General features: G+C 45.5%; 1 protein-coding gene across 1 annotated transcript; it reads left to right on the top strand.

Annotated features, from left to right (window-relative positions):
* Positions 1-2788: 2788 nt before the first annotated feature.
* On the top strand, positions 2789-21188 carry LOC308427343 (betaine--homocysteine S-methyltransferase 1; the record flags this gene model as incomplete). The annotated part of the gene is made up of 8 exons (XM_080925498.1): positions 2789-2821; positions 6386-6518; positions 12362-12480; positions 13819-14010; positions 14346-14493; positions 17689-17871; positions 18692-18920; positions 21002-21188. The coding sequence occupies 8 exons, from the start codon at positions 2789-2791 to the stop codon at positions 21186-21188; spliced, it is 1224 nt and encodes a 407-aa protein (XP_080781624.1).
* Positions 21189-21673: the final 485 nt, after the last annotated feature.

Genomic DNA, 21673 nt, shown 5'->3' with positions numbered 1-21673 from the left:
CATTGGCTACACTTCCGTGTCACCAGTTTGCAAAGAGCTCTCTCTACACAGGTGTCAAATGTTATTAAACCCGGTGTTAAAACCACCTTCAATAGTTTAAAGCTCAGTGACTTGAGTTTTAATAAAATAATAATAATAATAATAGATCTGAGGCAAATTAGTTTCACATGTATTGCTTTATTTATTCAGTCATGCATTTATTTCTCTAAGAGGTGCTAGAGGTCAAATCCAGAGCTTCCTGCATGCAAGGCAAGCACTATACCACTGAGCTACCCCTCCGCCCCAACTGACTCCATTTTAAAGGAAATCATAAATGAACAGGAGATGAAGACCCCTGACATTTCCCATCTACATGTTGATTAAAAGGACATTGACATATTGAAGTGCAATATCATTTATTTCCTCATTGGGGAACACAAAAGAGGAGGTACCTTTTACCTCTAGCTCCAGGCACAGTGTCTCAGATCCTGCCTTAGAGGGCTTCATGTTTGTCAAGTGGCATTTAATAAATGCTCCTGAGGTTCTGGACAGAGCAACGCATAAACGGAAGCCAGAACAATAATCTCTCTTTTGAGGGTTAAATTTCTAGCATCACTCAGCAAACTGCGGTTTTTAGCATCCAACATGGAAATAACAGGTGGATGATGCTTCAATCGAGCCAGTTTAGAGGTGGAAGAAAACGGAGGACAACAAACTGAGGGGCGGAGGAGAGATAAAAGTCTTTCAACGGATGCCTATAAACTATGCGGGCAAAGTAGGAGTCGGTGAGCCTTCAAAGAACAAAGAATCTCCGCATTTGGAGAGGAATTTAATAAACATGCTTATTCTGAAATGGACATAGCATCCCCCCAGAAAGATGGTGGACTGACAGGACCGGTTACTTTCTGGGCTGGGAGAGATGGTTCCGCTGGAAGGAATACCTCCTGCTTTTCCAGAGGACCTGACTTGGATTCTCAGCACCTCCATCCAGATGTTAAAGCTCCAGGGGGTGTGACTTATTATTGGTTCTTCATGGTCACCTGCACTTGTGAGCACACATACATGCACATATACATAAAGTCTTTTTTTAAAAGATGGTTGTCTCCAGAGCAAGGACTTGAATTTGCAACAGCAGCTAGGACAGTCTTTATTTTTAATTGCCGTATGTTTATAATTTTATTAAGACTTTGTGATTTGTTTTCGATTGAAAGCTACTAGTTTTTGTTTGTTTGTGCATTGCCATTTTGTCTGCATTTATGTCTGTGTGAAGGTATCAGATCCCCTGGAACTGTTGCAGACAGCTGTGAGTTGCCATTGTAGATGCTGAGTATTGAACCCAAGGCCTCTGGAAGAACAGCCAGTGCTCATAACCACTGAGCTATCTTTGTAGCCCAGAGCTACTAGTTTAAAATCCTCACTGTTCTGCAGGGTCTGCGTAACTCTGTAAATCCATATAAGGCCCTCCAGTGTCTAGAAGACCACAGTGCACTTCACCAATACGGGTTATGACTGTTCTACCCTGCAAAGGCATTAGCTATTACCTACTTAGCTTCTCCAGGACACTAGAAGATGTGGACCCTGCCAAAGATGCCATTAATGTATACCTCGTTCTTCCTGACTCCCGATGGTGTATAGGGTTGTAGGATGGGGGCAGCAGGGAGGGGCAGTAAAACAGTCTGTCACCTGAACTAATTTCAATACATATTTTCTCCTTTTCCCACTTTTAAGTTTTGATGTATTTATCAGAGGGAAATAGACTTTTAAAAAAGTTTTCTCCTTGTATATCATTCAAACATCACTTTCAACTTTCACCAAGTCGTTATCTGCTGCTGTAATTCCTTCCGCCTGTGCGGGATTGAGACCAATGTTCCACGTGAGAATATCCTCCTGTGCTTATTTGGATAAAAGGTTCTGAACCCTCACTCTTTCATTGTCTTTAAGTATTTACTAGTATGTTGGACAGTTTTTGTAAGTGATATTTCTAGTGTTTTTAAACCATCATGTTATAGTTTTTTTTTTTTTATATATATTTAGGAAACGGTCATAAATCACCTACAGGTTAAAAACCATCAACAGACAGCCCTGGAGCCTGCTTCTGGTTCCTCTCAGGGTTGCTTTGCTCTTTTGTTTTTCATTGGAGATTTAAGGTCTTCAGGGTCTTTTCCATTTTGCCCTTTATTTGTTAGACTCTGCTTGTCAGATGGTATAGCACTCCTACTAGAAGCCACGTTACCAGGAACTGCAAAGCCTGCCTGTAAGAACAAACCCACTTCCTGAGGATTGGCGTCAAACGCTTCTGCAAAGTTCCTGTTACTTTAGGCAGATGTAGATCATGCAATTTACACTTTGGGAGAAGTTCTTGCCCGGCATCACATCTTCAGGCAATGATTGTGCATCTACAGCCTTTGTCAAATATTTGGGCACTCAGTGGAATTCTTAGGGGCCTGGCCTGGCAGCTTAAGCGGGTCATGGGTACTGATCAAGGTCAGAGGCCTGCTAGTGGCCAAAGGTCAGTGTGCCGACGAGCAAGCAGCGACCTCGGTATTTTTTTTCTTCTTATCTTACTTCGCGTTTCCACCCATCTAGGAGACCAATCTCTATATCTCCTACCGCAGGCCGCTTCCCAGCTAGCCCCTGGCCTGATTCAAAGACTGGTGGGCGTGCTTCCTGCCTGGGGCCATGGTGTTGGACCTGGTCAAGGCTGGGGAATCCTAGCTGCTGTATAAAGAGACCGGCGGCGGCCAGGCAGCACAGACATTGCTGGGGGCAGCCTCCCTTCAGTCTCAGCACCGCTCACTACTCCGGAAAGATGGCACCGGTTGCTGGCAAGAAGACCAAGAAGGTGAGTATACAGGGAGCCCGAGGGTGACCTCAATACACCAATCAGCTGGGTAGCCCCAATTTCAGCAAGCGCAGAGGAGTGCTTGGAGCCTGACTGTGGCCCAGCATCCTCCTAGTTGGCAGCCTCAGGTCAGAAGGGACACCCAGAACTTTTGTCTGACCTGGGGCTTCTCCTACATAGTGCATTCTGTATGGTCTCTGGCCCTCGTGCACTCCTGGCTCCACTTTGGACCTTGTCGTACCCTGAATCTGTGGAGTGATTGCCTTCTGGACACAAGGCACCCCCGCGGCCACTTCGGATGTCAGGGCGTCCCGTTCAGCCCATCAGATTCAGCCCTTTCGGACCAGAGAAATATCCCAGAGAAGCTGTTCACGGACCCTGGGGTGCAATTTCCCACAGTGGGAGGTGGCCCTGGCTGGTGGCTTGCGGGTATCGCTGCAGGAGGAGCAGGCAGCTGCAGAGCCCGCCTTACCGTCCCTGGCTCGCACCACCTCTCACCCAACACCCAGCTAGCTGCCACCAGGAAGACAGGACCGTGTGTGTGTGTGTGTGTGGGGGGGGGGTGATGTAGGTTTCATCTGCAGCTCCAATGGCCACAGAAAAATGCCTAACATACCCCAAAAATACAGTTTCAGAAACGAGTAAGACCCTGAGAAAGGGCTGCTCATAGAATTCTAAAGAACAAAATGCCCGCTGGACCCAGGAGCTCAGTCCAAATCTGACCTGTGTCAGGGAATGGAGGGATAGTCGGGGAAGGGGTAATACGCTTGGCTCTGATATCAAGCCCAGCCACAAGACTCCTGGAGTTGGCTAGGAGACAGATAGAGCCAGGCTGGCTGTAACCCTCAGCGCTCCTCTGCTGGGAACCCACCTGGTGTGCCCAGTTTGTAAAGGGACAAACTCCAATTCAAAAACAGATCCGGAGAAGAAAGCTAACCCTGTTAAAATGTAAACATCATACCCCAGAGGTTAGAGGTGCAGTGTGAGAAGGGTATGTGATCCAAGTAAGGCTTGATTTACTAAATGAAGTTCTTTGCAGACTACAAAGATGGCTCATCCTACACACACACACACACACACACACACACACACACAGACACACACACACACACACACACACACACACACACTGTGTGGTCTCGTTTGTAAAACCGTAGATTATAATCCATTTCCCAAACTCCAAACTCAAGCTTACAAACATCACCAGCTTCTCTACTAGGGTTTAATAGGACATGAAAATCCCAGCACTCAGGAAAGAGGCAAGAGCATAGGAGTTCAAGACCAGCCTAGGCTACACAGTGCTACAGTGTCTGAAAACACAATATAGTTGGGGGGAGCAAGATGCAGAAATCTTTAGAGAATGACCAAGAGCTGAGTGACATAGGGTTGCTTCCCCAGTACCCCTGTCTCCATGTAAATGTTAAAAAAAAAAAGGGGAAACAATATGCATCTATGTATTTATGTTATATATGACATATAGCTTTATATCACTATCACATGCATATACTTGTTAGTATATGCATATACTTTTGGTTTGAGATGTATTTAGACACACTGTAGTTATGATATATATATATATATATATATATATATATATATATATATATATATATATTTGGGTTTCAAAATTCACATGAGCAATTCTGTATCTTTGTAGGTGTTTATTAACTCACGGACCCCAGGCTTGGCATACATCCCCATGCAATTCCCATTTGCACAGTGAAATTGTGGATGGGTTCTCTCTGAGCACTTGCAGTCCTTGGGGTGAGGGTGGGGCTATGGAGGAGAAGAGTTAAAATGAAGGAGGCTCTGCAGAGATACCGAGGGGTTTTAGTGCAAAAGCCTGTGGATCCTCATGCTGTTTGTGCGGCCTGTGTTCTCTTCACGATTCTAAAGAGCCACTGGTTTGGCTAGGAAGTGGGATGTCACAAGCCTGCATATATTCCAGTGTATCCTCCAGAATGATTCACTTCCTTTTTCAGAGCTGTCTCAGCCTCCCCCACCTCTATTTGAAATCAATCCTAAAAGCCACTCAAGGCTCAGAGAGTCATTAGGACCTTGGATAAATTATGTAGAGACTCTGGGCTTTAATTTCCTGTTCCTACAATCAGAACAAGAACCTGAAAAATTGGGTATGTTTAATTTAAAGTTCGTGATTCTTAGAAACTGCAAAAACAGTTGTACTTGTAAATTACTTTTGGTTCTATAAAAAAAAAGTTCCTATTCTCAATTCAAAATTCATCTCTTGCACCTGAGCACAGTGGCAAATGTTATACTGCACTAAAATGGAGTAGCTATGGAAAGGGGCCTAGAAATCATCTCGTGAATGCTATGCCCGGCTCTCTCCCCTGTTCTTGGCACGGGGTACAGGGTATACATTCTTACAAACTCCTGGGTCCGTGACAGACCTGCTGTGGCCAGGAGTGCCAAGAACGGAAGCCCATAAGTGATTTGACCACCTCTTTTCTATCTGTACCAGGTGTCTCATGGCTTTTCAGTTTTCAAAAATACCGTGTTGCATTCTGTTACCCTAAACTCTTCGACAGTGTTGAGCCTCCCTCTGGGTTATTAAGGTAAAGAACGGCAGCTGTTGCCCTTTAAGAGCATGTGCTACCCATGATGCATCTCTTTTGCCTAGAGTGCAAAAGGCCCTGGGTTAAATTTCCTGCCCTTCTCAAAGAGGGAAAGGTTGGGCTCCGTCAGAGCGGCGGGGGCAGCAGTGACAATTCCGTGTGCTCTTTATAAGGAACTAGAGGAAAAGGATCTAAGGTTCCCACCCTCCCCAAAGGACAAACAATTAAGGAATTTGAAATCCTAATTGCCCTAATTTGCTCATTATTTACTGTACACGTGAGCTGAATTATTACATTACACAAATGGAAAATGTGGGTTTTATTTTTATTCTGCTTGGGTTGTATAACCCAGAACCTCAAGCCTGCTAGGCAAGAGCTCCATCACTGTGCTCTACCAGACAATACCTTGTCCTGTGCACTGAAAGACATCACATACCCACAAACCTACCACAAGCACATGAATGTACCAGTGTCTAGTAGCTGAGCATTCCACCATAATTAATGTATAAAATGCATATATACTTTCCTGATGCTGATGCAAAAACACACCACTTCAAAGGGATGAGCAGTTTGTTCAGGAGTCACTCTGAGTGTCTAGGGCTCAGGAACCAAATTCGGGTTACTCCAAATTTCATGTTCCTGTGTCAAAACAGTTTGATGATACAACCAGACAGCATTCGTAGCCCTTTGGCTGGTTGGAAGCTAGGGGTCTGTTGGAACATTCCAGAAGACTTACATGTACAGAGGAGGGCTATGTGCCATTGGGTTCAAACACACCCCAAGAAAATTTGGCTCTGGATTTGCAACATTTCAACCTCTCCATATCACCGAAGCTTTGATCAGCCAATCGGCCTCACAGAAGGTGGGAACGTTCACTCACACCAAGACTGCTAAAGAAATTATACTTCTCAAGAATATATATATACTTGTAAAATCACTAAAAATAGAATTCATCTTTGAAACTCAACTCCTTTCTCTTCTGTAACTTCAGGGGATCTTAGAACGCTTAAATGCCGGGGAAGTCGTGATTGGAGATGGGGGATTTGTCTTCGCGCTGGAAAAGAGGGGCTATGTCAAGGCTGGACCCTGGACCCCGGAAGCTGCAGTGGAGCACCCGGAGGCAGGTTGGTGCCTGCTCCATTCTAAACTATGATCATGTGTGCTGTGTTGAATGAACTGTGAGAACAAACCATGACACAGGTTGTCCATCCCTAGTGCTGCCCCTGGGCACTGCCATCCATCAATACAGACTCACAGCGCAGAACACAACAGCTCTCTCTGCCTGTCAGCCACCACCTGCCCCCTGCCCTTCACTTTGGATGAGTCTAGAACTTGGATCATTGTATTTCTCTCTGCCATTCTCCGCCTCACCAATCTACATGTCTTCAGTGTTCATACATACAGACAATCCACTTGGCAGTTTGCTAATGCCCACACCTCCTCTCCAGCGACCTTTCCCTTTTGTGCCTCAGCCATCCACCCTACAATTTGCCATCACTGAGAGATACCCCACTACGCTGTGAGGACAGCAAACTCCTTTGACACTCCCCTCCTGTCCTTCTGCTCCCTCTCTGTAATTCTCCTCCAGCTCATCGAGACACCCCCCCCCCGAGATCCCCCCCCCCCCGTGTCTGTCCTTCTCATACACTTTAGGATCCGTGGTTCCACATTCCACCCCTCCATTGTATATTTGACAAACTAGTCCAGTTCACCCTACTGTAGCCCAGGTCTGTTTGTAATCAGGAATCTACCTGCTCTATACATAGCCCATGAGCCTTAGCCCCAAAACACCAAACAGTGGTGACCAGGAAGGAATAACCACCACCTTTCTCAAGCAAGAAGGAAGCACAAGATTTACTTATTTATTCTATATAAGCACACTGTAGCTGTCTTCAGACACACCAGAAGAGGGTATCAGATTTCATTATAGATGGTTGTGAGGCACCATGTGGTTGCTGGGATTTGAACTCAGGACCTTTGGAAGGGCAGTCAGTGCACTTAACCACTGAGCTATCTCTACAGCCCAGAAGCACTTGTGACTGGAGAAATGTCTCTGTTGGTAAAGTGCTTCCTCCTCAAGTAGGAGGACCTGAATTCCACCCCCACACAGGCCACATATAAAAGCTGGGTGTGTGTAATTCCAGCACCGGAGAGGCAGTGGTGGGAGGATCCCTGGGGCTTGCTGTATAGCATGTCTAGCCAATCAGTGAGCTTCATGTTCAATGGGAGACCCTGACTCAAAAATCAAGGTAAATGAGAAATCCGCTCAGTATCAACCTCTGGAGCATGCACACTCACACACACACCCACAAGCACTCACACAGGCACATACGCAGGCACACACATAGCAGAGGAATGGACAACTTCTTTGGCCCAGAGCATTCTGGGAGGAATCTGGGTTCTCAGAGTTCTTGGGTGAATCTACCCATATGTTTTACCCCTGTCTTGAGGTCCCATTTCTCTCTAATCAGTGCCCCGACTACAGCATAGCAGGCCTGACTGGTTGATAAGTAGGCCTTTGGGAGCTTGGCTTCTGTGTAATTTTGTCCAGGGCAAGATCCTCCGCTCAGTCTGCTCTCTGGATGCAGGAGACGCGCCTCTACCCAAGCCTTCCCCACGCTCTGCCTCAAATGGGGATAACTTACCTGTAGTCGTTCATTCTCTTCCTCCAGTCCGTAGATGGTACCGGATATAGATATAACACGGTCCCAAACCCCATGCATTCACCTGAGAAACTGTTCCTTTCAGAGGCAGCCACCACAACCTTTTAACTGTGTCAGGGGCTTTCAGTGGGGGAGGGTGGGATACTCATTCGTGGCACGGAAACAAGGCTCCGTATTATTACCCTTATTGCTATTGTTTTTTTATTCTGTTGCTTTGAGCTGGTTTGGGTACATGAAGCATGCGCCCTGGCTTTACTCTTCTGGGAGGTGCACGCTTTTCAAGAATGAAAGGAAACTCCGTGACAATGAATCACTTGGTCTATTCTTGTCTGCCACAGACTGAAATCCCATATGGTATCTGACTCTGTCAGCACCCCTCTATCATGCCCAGATGACTCAGCGTGAGCCAGGAAAGACATATCTGTAGCACATAGTTCCTGGGACCATCCTTACAGGATGGTGGCTGTGTTTGCCTTTTGGGGGAAGGAGATATATAACATTGATTCTGAGGGCTAGGGATGTAGCTGAGTATTTGACAATTTGCCTGACTACCCAAGGCCCTGGGTTCAGTCTTTCCCAGTGTGCAAAAAGAACAAAGTGCTCATGTTCTGAACGGAGGGGTGATTGGTTGTGTGCATATTTTCTGCACATAAAACAATGTATCTATCTATAGGTGTTTTGTTGTTTTTTTTTTTTTTTTTTTTTTTTTTTTTCTAAGTTTGAGCAGTAGCTAGAAATGGCAGAGGCCCTGACAAGCTGAACCTGATCAGAAACATTTCTTGGGAACCGAGCAAGACCTGGATTTTCAGTGCTGGGGGCAGAACTGAGAAAGAGATGGATGGATGTTGCTAGGGGCCCAGGATCCCAAGCAAACAAAGTGGAGATCGAATGTGGGCGTGCAGGTTGCTTCGAGAGAGGCATGTTGCACAGTACTCGAGGTGGACCCTAAAGCCGGCCCCCTTAATCAAATGATACTCCATCCCGGCTCCCATACTGGGGATTGAACTCAGTGCCTCACACATGCTAGGCTTGTGCTTTAGCACTAAGCTACTTCTTCAGCCCAAGATTACGGTTTATTTATTTGCTTAGTTTTGAAAGCCTAGGCTGACCTGAGATTCAGGACCCTCCTGCTGAGCCTCCTGCTGGCATCACGGAACCGCACACCCAAGCCTCACTTTACCTTTTTAAAAAACAATTATTTATTTCATATACATGAGTACACTGTAGCTGTCTTCAGACACACAGGAAGAGGGCATCAGATCTCATCATAGATGGTTGTGAGACACCATGTGGTTGCTGGGATTTGAACTCAGGACCTCTGGAAGAGCAGTCAGTGCTCGTAACTGCGGAGCCATCTCTCTTGCCTTCTCTTTCTTTCTTTCTTTCTTTCTTTCTTTCTCTTTCTTCCTTCCTTCCTTCCTCCCTTCCTTTCCTTTTTAACATCAATATATATGACCTACTGACACTAATACTTTGGTGTTACTTGGGGTCACATTTGGCTCCAGAGTGGTATTTCTGCCAACATATATTCCACTGGAGAACTATCTTCGAATCTGTAGAACTGTTAGTTCTCAACCTGTGGGTCTTGACCCCTTTAGAAGGTCAAATGACCCTCTCAGAGGGGTCACCTGACACCATTGAAAAACACAGATATTTACATTATGATTCATAAAATCGACAACAAAAATAATGTTATGGTTGGGGAGGTACCACATCATGAGGAACTATATCAAAGGCTGAGAACCACTGTTGTGGAATGTGCTTTGGAATTTCAAAAACATGGATTTCTCAGCTGGGTATGGTGGTATATGCCTTTAATCCCAGCACTTGGGAGGCAGGTGGATTTTTGTGAGTTCTAGGCCAGTATAGTAAATTCTAGGACTGAATAATAAGGGGGGGGGCGGTGGGGAGAGAGAGAGAGAGAGAATGAATGAATGAATAAATGAATGAATGAATGAATGAATGAATGAATGAATGAATGAAAAAGCAAATTAGTTCAAAGTAAAGAGATATATATCATCAGTTATTTTGGATCATTGCCCCCTAGGAAAACCTATGAAAACATAGATTTTCTGTATTGTAGAAGGTTTTCCTGGACCGTCTGGAACTCCACCCACAGATGACCTTGGACTCTCTGATTATAAATCAAGCCATCCTGGAGCTGGGTCACAGTCTGCATTCCTACAGCCACTCTGTCCTCCCCACCCCCAACAGCTCTGTGTTTGCATGACAGTCAGGAACTAGCCTTGAGTTGTTTTTATTTGATTCCTGTGCTAATTAAAGTGAGCTTTGAAGCTTAGGAGTGGGTTTTAAGCTCTTTTCCCACTGAGAGCAAAAGTTTCCACCGTTAAAAGAGGCGAAAATCCTGAAAGAGCTGGCTTCACGTTTGGGAAGCTATTTTCTAAAATACAGAAGCTTTTTTTTTCTCTTGGTAGTCCATCTAAAAACAAAAACACAGGTTTCTGTCTGAGTTCTAGGCATTCCATAGGAGCATAAATACAGCTCCAGCCTTAGGCTTTATCTCCAGGGTCCCCGCTATTTTCCTGGTCTCTGACATAGCTTCCCTCAGCTGCGTTTTATAGAAGCCTCTGACATCTCGGAACACACTTCAGAGCTCAGCAGGATGGCTGGCTCCTTCCTTTGCCTGGTTCATTCCACGAACAAACAAACACCAGGTTTCTCCTTTTATATGGGGAGTGTTTCCCATCTCTCTCAGCACTGACAGCTCTCAGTGAGGCTGAAAACAAGAACCAACCAGGGAACCTTCAAATGGACAAAAACAGGAAACAAAAAGTGATGCTTGAATCCCACCCCAAACCAGCCAGAATATCTGTGGCGTTGACCCTCCCTCAAACCCATCACTTTTTAAAAAGTGTGCAGGGGACTTGATGAGCACCTTAGGAATAGAGGCAAAACTTTAGAGCAGAGTAATGCTCTTCTAATTGAGTATCTATCCAACCATGAAACCACTTGTCATTCATCCAAAGCCTTATAGTTACAGTGTTCCAATTTTTATTTTATTGAATTTCCTCCCCTCCCCCTCCCCCTCCCTCCTCTCTAGGAGGCCAGGTGAAGTCATCAGAATCCCTGGAACATAGTGACAGGTGGTTGTAAGCTTCCTAGCATGGGTACTGGGAACCAAATACAGGTCCTTTGTAAGGTCAGCTAGTGCTCTTAACCACTGAGCTATCCCTGACCAACACCCAGATTTATCTCTTAATGCTGGATGTATTGATTTACCACAGTAATCCCAGCACTTGAGAAGTAGAGGCAAGAGGATCCGTTTGAGGCCATCCTTGGCTATATAACAAATGTGAGGCTAGCTTAGGCTATAGGCAACCTGCCTTAGTTACTTTTCTATTACTGTGACACTTCCTCCAACAAAGCCACACCTTTTAATCCTTCCTAAATAGTTCCACCGAAAATTAGATTTTCAAGCATGATACTGTGGGGGGGGGCATTCTCAGTCAAACTTTCATAAGACACTTTCTCAAAAAAAAACAAAAGAAACAAACAAACAAAAAAACAAGCAAATAGAAACCTCTTTCAAAAAAACACTAGGTTGGAGGTTGGGGGAAGGATTGTGAGAGGTGATGGAAGGGGACAGTGAGCAGGATGTAAAGTGAATACATTAAATAACAAAAAAACCCACTGGATTAGTCCCAGCTATCACCTAGGATCCAGAGCTCCATCTGTGGGGCACCAGGCTAGGAGGCCACTTATCCTCTGCTCTAAGCCCTCCATTTCCACTGTATCTACTGCCACTTCTCCAACATCTCTTCGCTGTCCCATGTAGATTCCCGTCATTCCTCCAAATGCCAAACAAGATGCTGCTTTGTGTTTACTAAGGCTGTTCCCACCACAGGAACTCTTTCTCACCTCCACCCAGTGAAAACCTGGAATTCTTCAACTTGCAGCCCAGTGACTTCTCTTCCCATGGTAGAGCATCTCATGCAGAACCCATCCACACGGCAGTTGGTCGGGTGTCCTTGGGTAGATCATGAGATTTCCCAAGGACGAGACAACAGATAGTTCCCCCTCCTGCTAGTGCCTTCCATGGTGAGCAAACTAAACCAAGAACACAGGGGCCAGTACAACACTGTGAGCCCCCTTCTCCCTAATCACCTAGCTATCTAGCCATGACAGCATTAAGGAAGGCTCCAGGAGACCCAGATGTCCCCCTCCTTAGGCCCTGACATGCAAATGACAAGCTCTGGACCTGCCATCTTGATGTTTGTTTACCCTGGAGCCTCCAGGTTGGTGACTGAGTGAAATCTTACAGCCTTGCTTGTGCGCTCTCTCAGTTCGCCAGCTTCATCGGGAGTTCCTCAGAGCTGGGTCGAACGTCATGCAGACCTTCACTTTCTATGCCAGTGAAGACAAGCTGGAAAACAGGGGGAACTACGTGGCAGAGAAGATATCTGTGAGTACCACCCACCAGGACCACTACGGCTGAAGGGCGGCACAGACCACTCACAGTTCCCACAGAGGAGCCAGGGCTTTGTTCTGTTACCAGAGTGAGAGACTCAGGTTTGAGCTGCATGTTAAGATTAACCGGCAGGCATTGGTGAAGCAGATTAAAGGTGGGTGCAGTGTGCTCTGTCTCACATTGCTAAGCAAAGTGGCATCGTCACAAGTACATACATCTCCCTTCCTTTTTTGAGAAGAGCTCTTAGTATGCAGCCTGGCTGACCTGGAACTCACCGAGGTCTGCCTGCCCCTGCCTCCCCAGTGGTGGCATCAACCGCAGCAAGCCAAGCAATTCAGCTGCGGTCGCTCCTAACACTGCCAAATCATTTGTCCGTCAGGAGGAGATTCGGTCATATCTAAAATGGATTGGGAGTTCTACAATCCCAAGTCTAGATGACCTATGGTGCTGGGTGTGCTCGATTTTTTGTTTTTGTTTGTTTTGTTTTGTTTGTGGGTTTGGGGATGGTAGTGGATTTGTTTTGCTTTGTTTTTTAAAGGTGGGGGAGGGCTTATTGTTGTCTGCAAAGTAAAGGGTAGAACCTAGTACCTCACACATGCTAAGCAAGAGCCCTCCCCACAAGCTATCCCTCATATTAGGCGGGCTTGTTGGCCCCGCGTGCTCCTAGCCACTCAAGAGACTGAGGTAAGAACATCCTTGAGCCCAGGAGTTAAAGGCAGCAGAATGTGACTCTATCTGAGCCAAAAGACAAGCTGGCCTGGGCTGTGCATGCTGTGATCTCAGCACTTGGGAGATGAAGGCAGGAAAGTTGGGAGTTCAAGTACAACCTGGGCTAAATGAGACTCCATTTCAAAACAAACGCAAACAGAAATGCCATCCTCTAGGCCTGCTCAATCTTCAATGTCTAAATGATTAGAATGCTCCTTGCCAGACAGGTATTTATCATGGGAGAAATGCACAGTAGTCATGAGTTTGGTTGTCATCCAAATGGAGGTTTAGTCACCATAATTATTAGTCAAGTACGGATGTAAAGTGCAGGTTGGTGTTAGAAAATTCCAGATTAGTGTGTAGAAACCATTATCCTCTCACAGACTGTTGACCATGTACTGCCTCCTAGATATTACTCCTGCATCAATGGCTGTTTTCATGGTTGACCTGTAGCTTTACAAACTGCTAGACTCGATCACCCACTGACCCACATAACCCTTGCTTCCTAGGATAAAAACCATGACTTTAAAGATAAAATTGAAAGGCATGTACCTAATAATTTGCCTTTCCAGTTTCACATTGTAAATTTGGACATGCCCCCCCCCCCCCACTTACCCACTTTAGGGGCAGAAGGTCAACGAAGCTGCTTGTGACATTGCTCGGCAAGTGGCTGATGAAGGGGACGCTCTGGTGGCAGGAGGCGTGAGCCAGACACCTTCATACCTTAGCTGCAAGAGTGAGATGGAAGTCAAAAAAATATTTCACCAGCAGCTCGAGGTCTTCATGAAGAAGAATGTGGACTTCCTCATTGCAGAGGTGAGCAAGGAGGGACCAATCAGGTCCTTATCCTCATGAGGCCAACATGGGGTGCTGTTCAAATCTCAACAAGGCGCAATGATATCTATGTAGCTTTTGAGATTTATTTTCCCATCTAAGACTTCTACAAACTTTGACTTGGTTCATCCAGCACAGCGGTTTTTGAACCTTTTGTCTTCTAGTCACACTAAGAAAATTGTCGCTCCCTTCTTTTCTGGGTCAAACATACTTAGGACTGAGATAGTACTAGACAGTCTCTCAGATTATAATAGAATGGTATTCTTGTTGTTTTGTGGGAAACATGACTGAAGTGTTCTTCCCTTCGCTGATTTCAGTATTTTGAACATGTCGAAGAGGCCGTGTGGGCAGTAGAAGCCTTAAAAACATCCGGTAAGCCCATCGCAGCTACCATGTGCATTGGGCCTGAAGGAGATCTGCACGGCGTGTCTCCTGGAGAGTGTGCAGTGCGTCTGGTGAAAGCAGGTACTGAGATATTTCTAGCAGTTTGCCGCCAGTGACACTTTTAAAGTAACAGAAACGAAACTGCACACTGTTCTGGGCATCCATTCACAGTCTGATATATAGCAAGAAAATAGACATGGAACACCCACAAATTTCCTTTGTAAACAGGTGGAGGGTTATACATGTTCATGTGTGTGAATGGCAGGGGGTGTGTGGCATCTGTGTGCACATGTGGAGGTCTGAGGTAAACATCAGGGGTCTCCCTCAAGCTCTTCACCTTACTTCTTAGGACAGGGTCTCTCACTGAACCTAGAGCTCACTGATTAGCTAGACTGGCTTGATCCCTGAGCCCCTGGAATCCACTTGTCTGTCTTGACCACACATCACTAGGGCTAGATGTGTGTGTGGTCACGCCCAGTTTTCTGTGTGGGAGTTCAGGATCTGGACTTAGGACCCACTAGGCTATCTCTTCATAAATGGATGGTTTTAAGGAACAGGAAAATATCATTCTTGAGTTCCTCAGCCACATATGTATGGAAGCCTTTTGAAAAGGGTAGTTAGACATAACTGAAGGTTTAATGCCTAGAAACAAGAAGAAGGTTTGGGTGAGACAACAGAAATGTTAGAAGAAACTGTGTTTTATTTAAACACATCTCAGGTCGAAGCTCTTTAAACATTAACAACTTGGAAGTTAGTTGTCTCTTTGCCAAAGTTTTTCCTTTCTCCCAGTGGCTAGCTTGCTTCATGTAATTGGTATAATAAATCAAAAGAAACTTTGATATGAAATACTGACCACCTAATGTATCTTTTTATCCAATTTCTGCTCCTGACATTGGGTTTCATTTCAATTAGGGCAAAGTCACAGGCTGTTTTCTAAACTGTCGCATTTTAAATCTAAGTTATAACTCAGTGTCAGGGGAAGAGGGAACACATTCAATGAACTAGAGATAGGCTGTTGTTTTAATTTATGGTTCTTACCCATCTCCTGATTTTCCATAAACAATCTTTTTTATACTTGCCATTAACAGTAACAAATATTTGTATTTAGGAAGAAAATTGTAGAATTCTAACTTTTACGAGAACTATAAAACCAGAGGGGATAAGTTAGCTGTCTTCAGGAAGATCCTTGGGGACTCCATCATTGCTGTGGTAACCGGCAGGTGGGCTGGGCCTGCAGGTAGCCCTTTCCCGTCATTCTGCTGGCCTTTTGTATCCTGTGCTCCAATTATAGCCTTCAAAGGTAGCCTCATCTACATCATTTGTCTGTTTAAAATCACCCTCACTGGATTAACATCCATGAAGGTGAAGACTAGGTCTTCTTGGTTCAGCCCTGAGCGTTCATTCTGTGGCTAAAACAGTGCCTAGTACATCACAGATCCTTAAAACATCTGTCTAATAAACCCAGCCCATCTTGCAATGCTGAACCCAAATTCTACCTCCATGGATCTGATATGAGCATCCCTGGCCCCTAAAACTTACACTATTCAACACTAGTTACTACTCAGAATATCTTCAGTTGGCATTTTTCCATCTGTGAAAATATTGATAGGTCAGGTGTATTTAGATGACACCACACTAAACTTACTTGTGCATGGGTCTCCACTGTAGACATAGCAGGGTCTTTGGCTTGTTCTTGTATCTCATTAATATCCAAGAAGGAGGTGTGATGAGTAGCCACTACCTAGTATAATTCATCATAAAACCTTATGTTCATGAGCCAAACCTTGGGAAGCCCTAAACTAAAATATAAAGTCTGTGATGTCAGAGACCAAATTCTATTTATATTTTCTCTTATAAGGAACCTTACATCTAGAAAGGATCTAGTAAATATAATATAATCAATTAATCAGTATAATTAAAATTAAGCAAGGAAAGAGAAGCTATGGTTGTTCCCCATTCAAAATCAAAGTCAAAAGGTCAAGATCCAGGTGAAAATGGGTGTGGTCCACACCTGAAACGCCAGTGCTGAGGAGGCTGAGGCAGGGGGATCCATTAAGGTTTGAGACCAGCTTGGGCTACAGGGTGAGACTTAGTCCCACAAAAACTCTCAAGTGAAGACAGTGGATAAACGGAGGTAGGATCTCTCATAGAACCTATAGCTTATCAGTTAGGTTAGGCTGGCTGGCCAGCAAGCTGCTGGGAGTGGCCTGTCTCCATCATACCTCGGCAGACGTCCAGTGCAGTGCTCACAGGCTTGCAAGGTGATACCAGCGGTTTGGCACCGGCACTGGGATCTGAACTCAGATCTTCTTGCTTTCACAGCTCACAGAGCTGTCTCCCCCAACTCTTTTCTCTTTGAGTTCAAAAAGAAGAAAGGAACGCTCTATTTGGGAACCCTCTCTTTTTGAGCCGGTAAAACTATTGGCAGCATCCTGTTCCTTCGGATCTACTGGATGGCAAAATTTCCAAAGCCATACCTAAGCAATTGTCACAATTGGTTATCCTGTTTCCAGACACCGTTAAGGGCATAATGACTATAAACATCTTTTTTTTTTTTTTAATGAGGCATTTAAACGATGTTTTGTCTCATTAAATCAAACATCACAACAACAGATTTCAGAATACAGTAAGGTGACAGCTCTGTGCTGCTTCTGGTCTGGTAGGCTGTCAGGCCAATGAGCATTTTGTCCACATGATTGAGAGGTGTTAAAATAGTCACCTCAAGTTAAAGACGTTTCCTGAGTTTTTTTTTTTTTTTTTTTTTTTTTAACCACTAATGCTAATCACAGAATTCTTTTTTGATAACCGATTAAAACAAAAACCAAACCAAACAAAACAAAAAACACCTTTCCCTAAACGACTTTCTGCTGCAGTGCCCTCTGTGAGCTTATTGAATGAGCCTGGAGAAAGGGCACATTTATTCTGGCCTCTGACGCCGTACAATCCAGCAGCTGGGAGCATTGAAAAATCACTATGCTTGTCACATCATGTCACACGATGAGAAACCGACTTCTGAAACTTACAGGAGGGGGGGAAAGCCTCTAATAATGATTAAAAAGATGGACAGCCCTAGGTGCCCAAGTGACACTTCAATTATACCAGACTCTCCCAAGCACTTTTCTCAGAGAACGCTCCCTGGCTGCTCTGGAGCCGCTCTTGCTCACAGGTGACAGGTTCTGTGAAGACCAAACGCTGCCCTGGAGAAGGAGACGGGAGGATGGACCCCCGCCAGCGTCTGTGGTCTCCTGCACACTAACGCGTCCCCCTCTCTTCCAGGCGCCTCCATTGTCGGTGTGAACTGTCACTTCGACCCCAGCACCAGCTTACAGACAGTGAAGCTCATGAAGGAGGGTTTGGAAGCTGCTCGGCTGAAAGCTTACTTGATGAGTCAGCCCCTGGCCTACCACACCCCTGACTGTGGCAAACAGGGATTTATTGATCTCCCAGAATTCCCCTTTGGTAAGAGAGACCTTTTTATAAATTGTCTCAATATCTTCGCTTGAGAAATTTCAAATGAATTTATACGGCCAGAGAGCTTTTGTCTTGAAAGAGCAGTACATGTAACCTCCTGTCCCCTAGTATCTGTCCCTGCAGACAGAGCCCCCTTTATTGGGAAATGGAAGGACAAACAGAACCACTAGGGAACAACAACCACAAATTTAAGTGTGGAACCAGAAGGGACAACCAGTGACTTGTACCTTAGAAGTGACAAAAAGCTGTTCTCTGCCATGAATGCGTCTGTAGAAAGACCTTCCTGGTTCTGCCTCTGTTGCTGAAGTTAGTTTAGAAAAAAAAAAAAAAAAAAAAAAAAAAACACCTTTCATCCTTATTTCTTTTAATTACAAAAATAAGGTTGAATTAATTACTTCCAAAGCCCTACTCCTGATTTAGAATTTTTATGTTAATTTGGTGCATGTGCACATGTGCGTGTTTACATGTATTTATGTATTTATCTGTGGAGGCCACAGGAGGGCATCAAATATCCTGCCCTCTCACTTCCTACCTTTCTAATTATGTATGTGTATGCGTGTGTGTGCACACACACACACACACACACACACACACACAGAAACACACGTGAGTGCAGGCACAGGCAGAGTCCCGATCTGGAGCTGAAGCTATAAACTGTTATTTATGAGCTGCCCAACATGGTCCCAAGCCAGGCCCTCATGCCCGAGCAGCAAGTGATCTTATTCCCTTAGCTATCTCTCCAGCCTTTTGTTTTATTGATTTTTCATTTTGCATAAAAAGAACTCAGACATAATATTATTTATTCCAGGCCTAGAGCCCAGAGTTGCCACCAGATGGGATATTCAAAAATATGCCAGAGAGGCCTACAACCTGGGGGTCAGGTACATTGGTGGCTGCTGCGGATTTGAGCCCTACCACATCAGGGCGATTGCAGAGGAGCTGGCCCCAGAGAGGGGATTTTTGCCACCAGCTTCAGAAAAACATGGCAGCTGGGGAAGTGGTTTGGACATGCACACCAAACCCTGGATCAGAGCAAGGTCAGTACCTACCCACTCCTGCTGCCCTTCCACCATGTCCAAGCAAGGCCCTTAAATGTCCCTTAGTCCCTGGTAAAGAGGATTGCTCAACTCCTCCTCCACAGCCTCTCCCTGAGCTACCTGTAAAGCATCTTCCCAGGTGACTTATGGAGAAGGCTTAAGATAGACTGCAACTTAAACTCATGCAAAGGTGAGTCTGTGGTCCAGTGAAGTACAGTCCACGAGGTGTCCACTACTGCTGAATTTAAAGAATGACACTGAGTGTGCTGGCACAGGCCTTGAGACCCAGCACGAGGGAAGCCGGGGCAGGGGGACTCTGAGTTTGAGGCCGGCCTGCTCTACAGAGTGAGTTCCAACCTTGCCTCAAAAATAAAATAAAATAAAATAAAATAACAAACTAAGAGTTGAGTCTAACTTAGGCCTGGGGCAGTTCAGTAGGAGAGTGGCTTCATGACACATATTGAAGCTTGAAAAATAAGCTCCCGGCCACATTTTGAAAAATCAGAAATTGAGTATAGCTTTGAATTAATAATTAATATGAATGCTAAGTGTTTTGCGTCACATTTTTCAGAGCTGGGAATGGGGTTGTGGCATGACGGGCAAGATCTTCCCTCAGAGCTCACATTCCAAGGGAGGAGGCAAACAAGGGAACAAGTCTGGTTCCAACTGTTAGGAACCTCTGATTTCGAAGAGAGTCTCACAGCGGGGAATGGCTCAGAAAATCATGACGTGATATTCCACACTTGTATTCCCAGCACTTAGGGGGTGGGAAGGAGAAAATGGAGCTGGAGGCCAGCCTTGGCTACAGAGTGAGTTCTAGTCCAGCATGGTCTACATGGGACATATACATTGAATAAAAAGGGAGGAAGCTTGAGAGAGAGGAAGGAATGACTCTGCCAACTAAGACAGCATCTCAGAAAAGGCTCTTGAAAGCTGGGTTTTGAAGGCTGAATAGGATCCCACCAGGTAGAAACGAAGGACAGGAACCCCAGTCCCCACAGAGTTAGCCTAAAAGACAGAGAAATAAATGAGGACGCTCCAATGACATGGTTCAAGTACAGAGAGATGCGCAGCAGTCTAGGCTCTGACCTAACCGTCCGCCGCAGCAAAAAGCAGAAGGGCGCTTATGAAGAATGCTTACAGAAGCTGCGACCAGAGCTGAGGTCTGCAGGTTGAGTTACATTGCCAGACAAAAGGGCAGCCTGGTGGGAGGCACTAAGAGTTAGGGGAAGGGAGGGAGAGGGGGAGGAAGGAGATGAGGAGGGAGGGAGAGCAGGGTATAAGTCTGAGAATGAAGAAGGTTTCAGAGAAAGCAGACTCCAGGACTAGCAGGGGTAGGTCCACTATCATCCGTGTGCTCACTGATGCCGTTCCCAAGGCGATGGGGAACCTATGGCAGGGCGGGATTTTCAGGAGTTCAGCAGAGGTGATGGCCAGTGTATACTTTCTAGCCCGGCTACCGGATCTGATGAGGGCTAAAGCAGGAGGAGAAGACAGCAGTAGGACAGGGGCAGACGGAGGCCAGCCCCAGCCACAGGGCCAACCTGTCCCCAGACAAGCTTAGATGTGGGTGCAGAGAGAGAGAGTGGCAGATGAACATGGGGTGTGAGCAATGTATGTCATACACACACAGCAAACACACACACATGCACACAGGGTGTCATGGTGAACACACACACATACATTCTAACAGAAGTTCTCTATGTAGCCATGACTGTCGTGGTCTGTAGACCAGGCTGGCCTCAAACTCACAGATCTCTGCCTCCCAAGTGCTGGGATAAAGTGTGCACCACCACCCAGCAATACAAGATTTTAAAATGTGGCCAGGACACCAGGAGAGAAAGGTTATACACTAGGTATAAGAAATCCTGACTCTAAATTTTAGACTTTTAATCTCTATTCTTGAGTTTAAAAAAAAAAAGACCTAAAGGTTTAAGGGGTAAAATGCCTTAGTCTGGACTCACAAGCACATATTCAAAGCCACACCTCCAGAGACTAACAAAGGCTCCGAGGGTGTTCTGGAGATCCTGGTGTGTACCACGGGTGGATTGTGGATCCTGATGTGTGTTTTATTTCCACAGGGCCAGAAAAGAATACTGGCAGAACCTTCGAATAGCTTCCGGCAGGCCGTACAACCCTTCGATGTCCAAGCCAGATGCTTGGGGAGTGACCAAAGGAGCAGCTGAGCTGATGCAGCAGAAGGAAGCCACCACCGAGCAGCAGCTGAGAGCGCTCTTCGACAAACAGAAGTTCAAGTCTGCACAGTAGCCACAGGGCAATGGTTTGGAGTGAATTCTTCCATGTCTGGGCTGCAGTGTGTACCCAGAAGGAGAAGGTGGCTCTAAGTCAGTGTTGTTTGGGTTAATACCAGCTCACACCTATGATCGGCGCTAGTTAGACAAAATGGAATCACAAATAGCATGTTACAGTTACACAGCTGTTTTAGAAATTTACTAAGAAGCAAAGAAAGGAGAAGTCCACAGTAAATCCTAAACAGATCTAAGTACCTGCCATGTGACAGGCATACAGAAGTCACTGCAGCAAAGAGAAAGTCACCCGGATGTCAACCCCATTTCAGGTGGGAGGACAGGACACAAACCACCATAAGTGACATAGTAACTACTCAGGGACCATATACATGACACAGCAACCAAGGTCATCTAAGGTGCCTCTGGCACTGGGTCCCAAGATCTTTTGAGCATGACCCTTAGAGAGATACATTGTATGCACCAGCCCTGTAAAACTTAACATGT

The sequence above is a fragment of the Micromys minutus genome, assembly GCF_963924665.1.
Source record: "Micromys minutus genome assembly, chromosome: 11".
NCBI classification, from domain to species: Eukaryota; Metazoa; Chordata; class Mammalia; order Rodentia; family Muridae; genus Micromys; species Micromys minutus.
The sequence above is the reverse complement of the archived record's forward strand: the minus strand, read 5'-3'. Positions and strand labels throughout refer to the sequence as shown.